At 56.5% G+C, this 14031-nt stretch overlaps 1 protein-coding gene across 2 annotated transcripts; it reads right to left on the bottom strand.

The window, feature by feature from the left end:
• Positions 1-457: 457 nt before the first annotated feature.
• On the bottom strand, positions 458-12738 carry PPP1R3B (protein phosphatase 1 regulatory subunit 3B). 2 transcript variants are annotated; one of them, XM_038759516.1, is made up of 2 exons: positions 12662-12738; positions 458-4762 (listed from the first exon to the last, which is right to left on the bottom strand). In XM_038759516.1, the coding sequence occupies exons 1-2, from the start codon at positions 12673-12675 to the stop codon at positions 3835-3837; spliced, it is 942 nt and encodes a 313-aa protein (XP_038615444.1). In that variant the 5' UTR covers positions 12676-12738; the 3' UTR covers positions 458-3834. The 2 variants fall into 2 exon arrangements, with proteins under 2 accessions (XP_038615444.1, XP_038615447.1); XM_038759519.1 differs by lacking the exon at positions 12662-12738 and adding an exon at positions 10897-10918.
• Between the last annotated feature and the right edge of the window lie 1293 nt (positions 12739-14031).

Genomic DNA, 14031 nt, shown 5'->3' with positions numbered 1-14031 from the left:
GAGAGCTAGCCCCCAGCAAAGTTTGCTGGGCCCAGCCCCCTCCCCTGCTTTCCTTAACAACACCGGCTCAGTGCTTTGATCTTCCCAACTGCTTTCACATCCTTGCTCTCCTCATGTCCCGCTAATGTCCCCACGAGGTAGGGAGAGGCAGAGGAGGAAACGGAGGCCCAGAGAGGCTAAGGGGCCTGCCTGAGGTCACATATAGCAGGCCAGTGACAGAGTGGGAACTAGAAGTCTTGACTCGCAGGCCCACTCTTTCCACTAAGCCGCACTGCTTGCTCTCAGCCAGGCCTGCAGTGTAGCCGGATACACGGCGGGCCGGGGACCGGTGTGAGCTGAGGGTGAGCGCTTGATTTTGCTTGGCCTCTCCTGTCCACAGTCTCCTGCCCTGTTACATCTCAGACACTTTCCTTCCCCATTCCCCCACTTACATTCGACTAGGTACAGAAGAACCAACTGTTTCTGTTTTGGTTTTCCCTTTATTATAGTTTCACTTTGCGATAAAAACCAAACCGTTTCCTTAAAACACAGAATAGATCCATTCTTGTGATTATAAAGTGCATGTTCTCCTTGAACTTTGTGTACAAAAATATTTTTTTATTTTAAACACACGCAGAAATGTCTTTACAAGGCACTTCCAGGCATGAAAGGAGAAGACAAGCCCCTCGCTTCTACATTTTCGCGGAAGACAGAAAGAGAGAAACGTAAAAACCACATCCTTTCCCATCTCCGCTGATTTGAGAGCCAGTTTCCTGGAGCTGAAAGGCTACCCGAGGGTCAGGATAGGAAACTTTCAGTTATGTCACGACCTGGAAGAGACCAAGTTAGCCCTCCCCAAGCCCTGACCTCCCATGTCCCTCTGGGCTACCCCGGGAGAAGGCCAAGCCCCGGGCAAACGTTCAGAATGGGCAGGTTCTCTGCTCCACTCCAGCACTGAGAGGAGGAGATCCAAGCTGGACGAAGGGGGCCATGCAGCAGATCGGAGCCAGTGACCTCGGGACAGGCTGGATTCATCAGCTCCCATCAAATGTCAAGGCCCAGAGACATCCGTGACTAGCAGAGGCAGTCGACGCAGGGTCACAGCGGAGCGCCACCCATTGCGAGGCCCAGTCAGGGACCCTTAGGCTAAGACTTCTTTTAAACAGCAAATGATGATGTAAAGATCCAAGGTGAGTCTCTCCTCTATGTTCAAATGTGCCATCTCTAAAACCTCTCCTTGATAGGGGATATCTGACCACAGTGGGGAAACCTCGTCCCTGATGCTCGGGGTGCCCTCCCCTCCCAGCCTGCCCCACCCCACTTCATCTTCCCCTGCAAAAAGTCTACAGGGAACAGGCGGCGAGCCTGCCAGAGGCCATTGGGAGCTCATGGCTTGGGAGAATAGCTAGGCCTCTTGGAAATGGTTACTCTCGGACCCTGCCTTCATTCCTCTACCTCAAAGACTGACACAAAACTTAGCAGGGTCTCACTGGGACAAAAATTTCCCAACAACCCCTGAACCAAAGAACGAGATCATTGTCCGAGGAGCCCGGACCATGCCGACACCGGCAAGTGAGCCATCCTTCAGCTGCCAGGGGGGCCCACAGGAAGCTCCAACCTGGGCTCTGACCCAGACCAAAGGCCCCGCCGCAGCACGGCTGGGGCTTCCACCTCCCCATCGGAGGTCGTCATCATTGCTACTGTGTCGTGGCTGACTCATTCTGCTCCTGTGTAGGTTTGAGGGTTGATGCGAGCAGAGAGGGCTCCGGCCCACCGACTTGAGGAGGTGGTTTCAGGGGGGCCCGACTCTAGGGGTGGGTTGTTCACTGAGCCTCTGCTTCCCCTGGTCTCAGGACAGCTGGCAGGGGCTCCACAGAGCCCACTGCCAGGGGGGCGCCGTCTAGGGAGACGCGATGGCAGAACCGGGAGGCTCTACGGCCAGAAGGACGGTCCAGGGCAACATCACAACCACAGGCCGGCACAGGACGGTGTCGCAGTGCAGACCGTCAAGGACATCGAATCAGTTGTGAGGCAGTGCGGGACAGGTCACAGCGCAGGACAGTGTCGGCCAGTGGCACGGCGCAGGACGCTCAGGGACAGCGTCACCCCGCAAGATCAAAAACGACACCGAACAGGGCACCCATTGTGCCGGAAAAGGCCGAGGATAAGGCTACCCAGCCTCGGAGACTCCCGAGAGGAGTCTGTTTTATGTTACAAAGGGAGCCTCGTTCTCAGAGCCCCTCGGCCGGCACCTCCACTTGGACTGGCCCAAGCCCCAGGAGGCGAGCTGGGCCATGGTCCACTTGGTGTGGGCTGACTTCGGGTGGTTCTGGCCCGATGAGACGGAAGTCACCCGTGACCTCATTTGACTATTTTCCAGTTCCACCCCACTGGAGCCATCCACTGGTGCTCAGGGAGGTTCCCGCACCCCTACCCACCCCTTCCCATCAGGAGAAATCTACCCTACCAGAACCCGTGGCTGCCACTGGGGGCCAAGACAACTTCTATATATTGCTTTGGCCCAGTCGGCCCTCTTCCTGTCTGTCACTGATGTCACCATCTGTCTCCCCTGCTCAAACGGGAACCCCTAGGGAGCAGGGATCTTGTCTGCTAATTCTAACTGTCCTCTCCCAAGTGTTCAGTACAGCGCGTTGCCCAAGCAGGCCCTCAATAGATACTACTGCTAACTAACTGACAGATTGGTTAAGAGCCACCGATTGGTGCAGGCGCAGCAGAGTTTTCAGTGTCTACAAAACCTTTAAAAGCTAAAATAAAGAGAGGGAGCCCTCAGCTTCTCTTTCACTCCCCCTTACACAAACACATACACACAGCTACAAATAAGAAGACTCTCACAACCACACAGTCTTAGGATTCTTATAAAGTGACCTGCATATCATCATCGTAATCAAAAAAATAATAATAATAAAGCGCATCTGCCCCAACTTCTGAACCAGAAGCCACTGGAGGCGACCCTGCCTGTTGTGTCCCTCCAGCTGAGCGTCTCCGACAGGGTAGAAGGACCCACACCGGGAGGGACGGGATTCTCCCAAACCTGCCTGACTGGTCAGGCCGAAACGACGCTTCGAGCCATCTGGGGCCTCAGCCCGGGAGGCCCGCAGCACCCCTGTTACCCGGGAGTCACCACGAACCTCCCAACCGCCGCACTGCGGCCCCTCTGCCCTATCCTGTCTGACGGCCCCCAGAGTCCTTGGATTCCGTGAGCACCTGCTGCCATCCCTCTGTGTCCCCTCCCGCCGGAGAAGGCACGGGGCTGGGCTGGGAGAAGCCAGGGAGGAGACGCTCACCCATCCCTGCCATCTTGACCTTGTTGGGGAGACCAGAGCGCAGACGTGGATACGGAAATGAAAGACAAAAAAAAGGGGCTCGCAATGTGAGTGAAATGCAACACTACAGATAAAAAACAAAAAGAAAGGAGAGCGGATTCCCACGTCCCCTCACGAAGCCAAATTTGGCATGTAGCGAGGGGGCACCCCAAGGACGCCACCCCCAACTACACAACGGGTAAACATCTTAAGTGTTAAGTGTTTGGACTGGTGAGGACTAGCAGCATGGTGAGGGACAGGCCGAGTAGTACCGGACCAAACCGCGTGAGCCCTCGGAGGGGCTGGCTGACCTCCAGGATGGGAAACCTGAACCGGATCAGCTGGGGGGTCTCTGCGGAATGGGACGGGACGGCAGTTCCCCCCACCCCTACCCCAGGTCCGGTCCAGCGGCCACTCCCAGCCCAGGCAAAGCGGCCGCTCCCATCTGTCTGTCCGTCTGTCGGTCCACCACTGGGCCTGCCAGACCGACAGACAGGCAGGCAGGCCCCCAGTCCGTCAGGGAAGGCCAAGGCTAGTAATAGGGACCAAGCTTCTCGTAGCCCAGATAGCTCGGCCACTCGGGAAACACACCGTAGGAGCACCGGGGGCTCCCAAACTGGTCAAAGGCGCTTCCGGCGTCCGGCTCTCCCGGGGGCCGCGGCGGCCACTGCGCCGCCGCCCGCGGTTCCGCCCAGATGATCCGGTAGTTGGCTCCCCGGTTGCTGTCCCAGTAGGTGCAGCCGCCACACTCGAAGCACACGGCGAACTCCACCCGCTCATAGGATTGGATCTTCTCTGGCAGGCGCACGTCGAAGGAGAAGGTGTCGCGGTCTGAGCCGGCGTAGGTGTCCTTCACATACTGGCATGGGAAGTCAGTGAAACTTTTCCAGGTGTCAAAGGTCATGCGGACCTTGACGCTCTTCTCGAAGGCCAGGTTCTGCACCTTGATCGTGCCCACGATGGCACGGTCCTTCAGCACGCAGTTCTCCAGGCACACGTGGTCGGCCTGCAGCCGGTTCCTGAAGTCCAGGTAGTCGGCCGAGGGCTGCGGGAAGTCCAGCATCAAGTTCTCCTTCTCCACCGCGGTGGTCAAGCTCACCAGATTGTCGATGAGCTCGGTGATGTTGAACGGGATGTCCAAGGGGTCGTCCGCCTCGGAGAACACTTTGACGGTGGTCAGGGCCAGGCCCCGGTGGTCAGCAAAGGACACCCTCTTCTTCGCCCTCTTGTCTCGGGGAGGCGGGGCCCCTACCCCGGCACCTTCGTCCTGGTCCTGGCCCCAGTCCCGGCCCTGAGCCTGGGCCTGGCCGCTCTTCTGGATGCAGGACCTCAGGGGTTTGCTGGACTGGGAAAAGATCTGCCGGGAAAATCTTTCCCTGTGCAGGACGGGAGCCCCGCAGCTGTAGCGGCACTCGATGTCCACCGCCATGGCTGACTTGTGAGGGAAATAGTCCAGGACCCTGGGAGGTTGGGGGGAGAGAGAGGGCCAAAGCGGGAAGGGGGTGGGGGGGGAAGAAAAAGAGAGAGAGCGCAGTTAGACGTGACAGATTTACCCTGATGACCCAACGGATGTGGATTTACCCGGACGGATGCGCAGGGTCGTGGGAGGAGGTCCTGGCAGGCTCTGAGCCAGCCCCACACTGGCGCTGATGCCATCTGGGGTCCGTCTCGGTCTGTGGGGCGTCTCCCAAGCCCCCTCCGTTCCCTCCGCCCTCTTCTCAGAGGGACCACAGGAGAGGGACACCTAAGCGCACACCAGAGTTCTCAGAGGCTCTTGCCCCAGAAGGGTGAAATTAACCAAACTTCCTCTTGGCCAGGGGTAGGGAGAGGCAGAAAACATGAGGGGATGGAGGGAGAGAGCAAGGGAAAGAGGGAGGGAGGAAATAATCGTGGTCTCATTGGTAGGACGACTGCCATGACGGCCTGTGGAAGATCCCATGGCACATGGGGGAAACTGAAGCACAGAGTAACTGAGCAACCAATCACATGGTAAATTAGGAGAAGCAGCACAGCCTAGTGGAAAGAGCTTGGGCCTGGATGTCAGGAGAACAGGATTCCAACCCCAGCTCTGCCATCAGCATGCCATGTGACCTTGAGCATGTCACTTCCTTTCTCAGAGCTTCGGTTTTCTCATCTGTCAGCCCCGTGGGACAGGGATCGTGTCCAGTCCGCTCATCTTGTGCCCATCCCAGCACGATTCCCACGGTGAGGAGAGGGTCACTTTCCCTGCCTCAGAAGCCATCCTGGCTCCTCTCAGCTTTCCCTGAGACCCGGAGGTTCCAAGAATGCCCGGATCGGGAAGGAAGAGCCCTGAATCGGAGACTTCCTGAGGACCCACGGTGGCCCTGGCTGGTCGCCCCTTGCTGTGGCTGTGGGCGCCAGGAGCCGCAGGGTAGTCACCGTGGGCATCAGTTATCGTATTTCTTGTCGGACAAGAGGTGGGAGGAGTAGAGAGGGCGGAAGAGGCTTCTTGCCCCTTAAATTGCCATTGACTCAATCAATCAATGGTACTGAGCACTTACTTTGGGTGGAGCACTGTACTAAGCACTTAGGAGAGTTCAATACAACAACTCAAAAGTCGTTTGGCAATGGCCACCCTCCAGGACCTAAAACAACTGGGAACATTCAGGAGGAATGGGTATTTTTTTGAATAGATTTGAAAAGAATCCAGTTGTTTCAAATAGTTTCCCTCCTCTAGCCCTATCTGCGGTTGGCTTGCCGGCTCTCTGGTAAGGCCCGAGCCATTTTAAAAGTCCAGTGAATTCAGGCGTTTTACAACCCTTCATTCACCGTGAAAGACCAAATGAAAACGGATTTCAACCCACCAAGCTCCTCCCATCTCAATTCTCTTTCTCCCTGCTCTAGAATGCAGCCAGACGGGCAGGGCTGTGAGAACAAGCATTCCCTCGTCTTTGGTCTTTTGCATTCAACAAAATTTGCCTTGGAACAGTTTCAAGGAGCTAAAAAAGAACAACCCTTCAAAACTCTAGAAATGGTGCCTGGCTTGGAGCACATTAGTAGGCTTAGGTCCTTCTACTCCCATCTTTGCCACCCACAATTGGCTTTTGACCTAGGAGTTATTGTAGGGTTTTTTTTTCCCCCACTTGAACGCTGTAGTTAGCTCCCAGAAGTCCCTCCTACCCCCAGTCACCACATCCCCAGGTCAACACCACCCCCACCTCCAGGCCCCTCCCTTCTCACCTGTTACTTCATCCCCAGCCTCTTCTCCAAGTCTGACTCAACTCCAGGGCAGCCATGCCACCTCTAACGCCTCCCCTGTCACGCCACCCCAGACACAAGAATTTCTGTGGCAAGTTGCAGATGGGCCTCAGAGAAGTCCACAGGGGCAGCGGCCATAATGGTCCTAACGGACAGTGGAGCATCGGGACCGGCCCCCCTATGGGACCACAGTCACTCTGGGGCGACGGTGGGAAGTGATCCAAAAACCTGCTCCCCTTCTCCCCCAACTGCTCCCCACAGTCCCTTCCCGGTGGGGCAGTCCAGTTGCCCCAGAGCTCAAAAGCTAGGAGTGAGAGCCCCCAGGAATGCCCTGCTGAGAAGATGATGGTCAAGTCAGGGGGTAGCCTTGGGCCTGGTTGCCAGTGCTGATGTCCCGTTTCTGCCTCTGCCACTCCCATGCCCTCCCGCCACATTTTGCTCACCTCTCTCCCAGGGGACCATGGTCACAAGCCAGGTCCATTACTTCGGGGTGGAGTTCTCCAGCCCGATGCCAAGGTCTGAGCCAAACTAGCCAACGGGTTTGGGGGCCCGAGCCTCAGACAGGACACGCCACCTACATGTGTCTATCCTTGTGCCCCTTTTCCTGAGGTCCCTGACCCTCGTGGCACAGCCCAACTGCTGCTGGGGCAAGGGGTGCCATGCTGCCAGGGCAGTTGTGGCCAGAATGACCTTCACCTCCTGCCATAACCAGTAATCTGGGGCGGAATGTTTACTCTCCCGGCCAGGAGGGAGGCACGCCCCTCGTTTCCCAGCTCCCTCTTCCTCCTTTTCTCTCTCTGCCTGTCCCAGGCACACTCTCCACACAGGCTGCAGCTTCTGTGTCTGCGTGTGCCACTCTCTATGGGCACAACTCATCTCCAGCCATGGGCAGCAGCGGTGGCAGCAGTGGCTCTGGGTACAGGAGCTGGTGGCTGGGCTGCACCCGATCTTTCTGGTTCCCCCTTCCTCCAGGGGCACGGAGAGGGGCTGCCACAGCATCACAGTTGCTGCTGGGTCCTGGGGCTGGGCTCCAGGGGCCCTCTCCCTTCTACAAGGGGAAGTTTGGGTGGGCACCAGGCTCAGGATGGGTGAACACCGCTGGGTGCAGGTTGGCCTGTTCCCACCCCAGTGGGAAGTTTGCGCTCACATCGCTGATCCCTAGGGCTGGGCTCAAGTTAGCCTCTCCCCTCTACAAGGTGCAGGAGGACCAAGGTGGAGTATGAGGAGTTGGGGGGGTTCCTAGCCCTGCAAGGTGCCCCCTGGGCTCCAATCTCAGGAGCTCTGGGGGGGTGGGGGTAGGGACAGGCCCCTCCTCCAAGGTCTAGGCTGGTCCCTCCCACCAAGAATGGAACTTCGGGGCTCCTGGCCCCAGTGAAGGAAGTGGCCATGGCTACTTGAAGCCCCACAGGTGGCCGCCCCCACCCTCCTCCTGGGAGCAGGAAACACGTGGTGGGGGGGGGGGGTGAACCCCACCGGTGGGGGGGAGGAGAGTGGGGGAAAAGGCCAAACAGGGGTCCTGGACCTCAGGCCTCAGCTCGCTGAGCTTTAGGGACGAGGAAATATTTATCGGTGAGCTCTTCACCGGTCCACTGGTGTTCTGCATACAGATGGCAACTCATTTTAGTATGAACAGTAGCATTTATTCAGGGGTAACTGGGTGCTACAGCACTGTGGGAGACAGGATAATCAATTCGGACATAGTCCCTGTCCCGCATGGGGCTCCCAATCTCGGGGGTGAGAAGAGATAGAGTGGCATTCTTATTCCCACTGTAGAGATGAAGAAACTGAAGCCCAGAGAGGTTAAGTGATTTATCCCGGGTCACAGAGCAGGGACTAGAAGCCGAGGCTCCTGATCTTTCTTTGCCTGAGCTTTTCCAGAAGGCAAAAAAAGGACTGTGTCAGCGGACCCGGGGACATGGAACTAAGCTGCCGATTCTTGGCCCGCTCATGTTCCACAGAGTTTGGAGTCCTCTCCCCACGCCATCATGTCTTTCAAACCTTTTGTAAAGAATCTGTGTGCACTGCCGCAGCCGGGGGCTGTGTGAAGCAAGCGAAACAGAAACAGGGACAACCTCAGAGTGAGTTTATCACTCACTCTCCCAGACAGCTCCTCTATCTGCCCCGCTACCCCGCCGTTCGATAACTCCGTCTGATGGGCAACGAAGCACTGGGGCTTAGAGGCAAGAGCACGGGCTTGGGACTCAGAGGACGTGGGTTCTAATCCCGCCTCTCCCCCTCGTGTGCTGTGTGACTTCGGGCAAGCCATTCCACTTCTCTGTGCCTCAGTTACCTCATCTATAAAATGGGGATTAAGACTGTGAACCCCACATGGGACAACCTGATTACCTCCTATCTAACCCAGCGCTTAGCACGGCGCACTGCACACAGTAAGCGCTCAATAAATACGGCTGAATGAACGAACGACTGAATGAGTGCTTGGCAAATAGTAAGCGCTGAACAAATACCGTGATTATTACTATTATTATTATTATTCTAACCGACGGGCTGGGGCAAACTCTCTCAGGTGGTCCGCATTCCCCCCCAACCCCCAACCCAGAACACCTTAGGGCAGCACCTCGCTCTCTCAGCAAATAAGAGCCCCTTTCCCCTCTCCCTGCGTGCACTCACCCGCCCTCCCCCCACCAAACCCAGCCAACCCAACTCCATCCCCCCCAGGGCCCTCCTTCAATCCAGCCTGCCTCCTAATCCCCCACCCCTCTGCCCCCTGCCCCCTCTCCTCTGCCTCCAGCTTCGTTCCGCAGATCGTCCCTCCCCTCTGCATCAGCCTCGTCCCGCAAATCGCCCCCTCCCCTCTGTATCAGCCTCGTCCCGCAGATCGGCCCCTCCCCTCTGCCTCAATCAATCAATCAATCGTATTTAGTGAGCGCTTACTGTGTGCAGAGCACTGTACTAAGCGCTTGGGAAGTCCAAGTTGGCAACATGTAGAGACGGCCCCTACCCAACAGTGGGCTCACAGTCTAAAAGGGGGAGACAGGGAACAAAACCAAACATACTAACAAAATAAAATAAATAGAATAGATATGTACAAGTAAAATAAAGGGAGTAATAAATATATACAAACATATATACATATATACAGGTGCTGTGGGGAGGGGAAGGAGGTAAGATGAGGAGGATGGAGAGGGGGATGAGGGGGAGAGGAAGGAAGGGGCTCAGTCTGGGAAGGCCTCCTGGAGGAGGTGAGCTCTCAGTGGGGCCTCCAGCCTCGTCCCGCAGATCGCCCCCTCCCCTCTGCCTTTTACACTGTGAGCCCACTGTTGGGTAGGGACCGTCTCTCTATGTTGCCAACTTGTACTTCCCAAGCGCTTAGTCCAGTGCTCTGCACACGGTAAGCGCTCAATAAATACGATTGATTGATTGCCTCCAGCCTCGTCCCGCAGATGGCCCCCTCCCCTCTGCCTCCAGCCTCGTCCCGCAGATGGCCCCCTCCCCTCTGCCTCCAGCCTCGTCCCGCGGATGGCCCCCTGCCCCCTCCCCTCTGCCTCCAGCCTCGTCCCGCAGATCGCCCCCTCCCCTCTGCCTTTTAGACTGTGAGCCCACTGTCGGGTAGGGCCTGTCTCTCTATGTTGCCAACTTGGACTTCCCAAGCCCTTAGTCCAGAGCTCTGCACACAGTAAGCGCTCAATAAATACGATTGATTGATTGCCTCCAGCCTCGTCCCGCAGATCGCCCCCTCCCCTCTGGATCATCATCATCATCGATCGTATTTATTGAGCCGCTTACTGTGTGCAGAGCACTGGACTAAGCGCTTGGGAAGTACAAATTGGCAACATATAGAGACAGTCCCTACCCCAACAGCGGGCTCACAGTCTAAAAGGGGGAGACAGAGAACAAAACCAAACATACTAACAAAATAAAATAAATAGAATAGATATGTACGAGTAAAATAAATAAATAGAGTAATAAATATGTACAAATATATATACATATATACAGGATGCATATGCTGCTTCCATATGAGAAGCAGCGTGGCTCAGTGGAAAGAGCACGGGCTTTGGAGTCAGAGGTCATGGGTTCGAATCCCGACTCTGCCACATGTCTGCTGTGTGACCTTGGGCAAGTCACTTAACTTCTCTGAGCCTCAGTTACCTCATCTGTAAAATGGGGATGGAGACTGTGAGCCCCACGTGGGACAACCTCATCACCCTGTATCCCCCCACCAGTGCTTAGAACAGTGCTCTGCACATAGTAAGCACTTAACCAATGCCATTATTATTATTATATGCATACGGGTGCAGCCTCGTCCCGCAGATCTCCCCCGCCCCTCTGGATGCAGCCTCATCCCGCAGATGGCCCGGTGTCCTCGTCCGGCGCCGGGCCTCCGCCCACCCCGGAGCCTCCCCGAGATACTCACTGCATGGGCGGCCTGGGGCCGGGGCCGGGGCCGGGGCCGGGGCCGGACCGGAGCCGGGAGCAGGGCGGCGGCGGCCCAGGGCTACGTGTGCAGCCCGGGGACCGAGTGGGGCCGAGCCGCCCGGCCGGAGGTGTGTGCGGCCGGGGGGGGGGGGGGGGGGGAGCCGCGGACGACGCCCCCGTCCCGCCCCTCGGCCCCGTCGGAGGGGAGGGGAGCGCCGGGGGGGCGGGCCGAGCCCAGGGCCCGCACCCCCGCCTCTCCCCCGGTGATGACGACGGCATCCGTTAAGCGCTAACTTGCGAAGCAGCGTGGCTCAGTGGAAACAGCCCGGGCTTTGGAGTCAGAGGTCATGGGTTCTAATCCCGGCTCCGCCAACTGTCAGCTGTGTGACTCTTCTACACCGTGAGCCCACTGTTGGGTAGGGACTGTCTCTATATGTTGCCAACTTGGACTTCCCAAGCACTTAGAACAGTGCTTTGCACATAGTAAGCGCTTAATAAATGCCATTATTATTATTATTTTAGACTGTGAGCCCACTGTTGGGTAGGGACCGTCTCTCTATGTTGCCAACTTGGACTTCCCAAGCGCTTAGTACAGTGCTCTGCACACAGTAAGCGCTCAATGAATACGATTGATTGACTCTGGGCAAGCCACTTCACTTCTCCGGGCCCCGGCGATCTCATCTGTCAAATGGGGATGAAGACTGTCAGCCCCATGTGGGACAACCTGATCAATCAATCGTATTGATTGAGCCCTTACTGTGTGCAGAGCACTGTACTAAGCGCTTGGGAAGTCCAAGTTGGCAACATATAGAGACAGTCCCTACCCAACAGTGGGCTCACAGTCTAAAATAATAATAATAATGGCATTTATTAAGCACTTACTATGTGCAAAGCACTGTTCTAAGCGCTTGGGAAATACAAATTGGCAACATAGAGAGACAGTCCCTACCCAACAGTGGGCTCACAGTCTAAAATAATAATAATAATGGCATTTATTAAGCGCTTACTATGTTCAAAACTGTTCTATGCACTTGGGAAGTACAAGTTGGCAACATAGAGAGACAGTCCCTACCCAACAGTGGGCTCACAGTCTAAAATAATAATAATAATAATGGCATTTATTAAGCACTTACTATGTGCAAAGCACCGTTCTAAGCGCTGGGGAGGTTACAAGATGACCAGGTTGTCCCACGTGGGGCTCACAGTCTTCATCCCCATTTTACAGATGAGGGAACTGAGGCCCAGAGAAGTGAAGCGACTTGCCCAAAGTCACCCAGCTGACAACTGGCGGAGCCGGGATTCGAACCCACGACCTCTGCCTCCAAAGCCCGGGCTCTTTCCACAGAGAACCCCCGATCGCCTTGTAACCTCCCCAGCGCTTAGAACAGTGCTTGGCACCCAGTAAGCGCTTAATAGATGCCATCGTTATTATTATTACTATCATCATCACTTACTATGTGCAGAGCACTGTACTAAGCGCTTGGGAAGCACAAATTGGCAACATACAGAGACAGTCCCTACCCAACAGTGGGCTCGCAGTCTAAAAGAGTGGGCTCACAGTCTAAAAGTTACTATAGGAGAAGCCCTGTTCTAAGCGCTGGGCGGGGGGGGGGGGATACAAGGTGATCAGGTTGTCCCACGTGGGGCTCCCGCTCTTAATCCCCATTTGACAGATGAGGTCATCGAGGCCCAGTGAAGTGAGCACGGGGGCGGGGGCAGTTCGCGTGTCGGCGGGGCTCCGCGGGAGGCAGGGCCGCCCCTACCTGGTGCCGTTCATCTGCTTGGGGCTGCAGAGTGGCCCGCAGGCCGCCACGGCGGCATCGGCGTACGGGCAGCAGCAGCAGCAGCAGCAGGGAGTCGGGGGCAGGTCCCCGCTCTCCGCCGGCGGCGGCCGCATCCGGTGACCCCGGGCCGCTGCGGCTTTGGGCCGGACTCAGGCCCCGCGCCCCCGCCCCTCGAATAACCCCCTCGACCGGCCGGGCCCCTCGCTCCCGGCCCGGCCCGGCCCGGCCCGGCCCGGCCCTTTCACTTGTATCCCGGCGGCAGCCAATCGGCGCCCTCCTCTGCCCGCGGCCCGCGTCCCGACCAATGGCTGCTCAGGCAGCGCAGCGCTCGGGCACGTGATTGGCCGCCGGCCAGGGGCCGGGCCTTGGCAACAAGGGCCCGGGCTCCTGTTTCAGCGCGGGGGGCGGGCAGGGTTTCCCATCCAATGGCGCCCCCCCCCTCGCCCTCCGCCCGGTGGGACGGCTCTGCTCACTGGTGGCCCCGAGGGGAAGCAGCGTGGCTCACTGGGAAGAGCCCGGGCTTTGGACTCATCATCATCATCATCAATCGTATTTATTGAGCCCTTACTGTGTGCAGAGCACTGTACTGAGCGCTTGGGAAGTACAAGCTGGCAACATATAGAGACGGTCCCTACCCAACAGCGGGCTCACAGTCTACAAAGGGGAGACAAAACAGAAGGTATTAATAATGATGGCATTTGTTAAGCGCTTACGATGTGCAGAGCACTGTTCTAAGCGTTGGGGGGGATACAAGGTGATCAAGTTGTCCCACGTGGGGCGCACGGTCTTAATCCCCATTTTACAGGTGAGGGAACTGAGGCTCAGAGAATCAATCAACCGATCAATCGTATTTATTGAGCGCTTACTGTGTGCAGAGCACTGGACTAGGTACTTGGGAAGTACAAGTTGGCAACATAGGGAGACAGTCCCTACCCAACAGTGGGCTCACAGTCTAAAAGGGGGAGATGGAGAACAAAACCAAACATACTAACAAAATAAAATAAATAGAATAGATATGTACAAGTAAAATAAATAGAGTAATAAATATGTACAAACATATATACATATATACAGGGGAAGCAACGTGGCTCAGTGGGAAGAGTCCGGGCTTTGGAGTAAGAGGTCATCGGTTCAAATCCCGGCTCTGCCACTTGTCAGCTGTGGGACTTTGGGCAAGCCACTTATAATAATAATGATGGCATTTATTAAGCGCTTACTATGTGCAAAGCACTGTTCTAAGCACTGGGGAGGTTGCAAGGCGATCAGGTTGTCCCACAGGGGACTCACAGTCTTAACCCCCATTTTACAGATGAGGGAACTGAGGCCCAGAGAAGTGAAGTGGCTTGCCC

This window comes from Tachyglossus aculeatus, chromosome 17, assembly GCF_015852505.1.
Source record: "Tachyglossus aculeatus isolate mTacAcu1 chromosome 17, mTacAcu1.pri, whole genome shotgun sequence".
Classification (NCBI taxonomy): Eukaryota; Metazoa; Chordata; class Mammalia; order Monotremata; family Tachyglossidae; genus Tachyglossus; species Tachyglossus aculeatus.
Note: the sequence above shows the minus strand (reverse complement) of the source record. Positions and strands in the feature narration are given on the sequence as shown.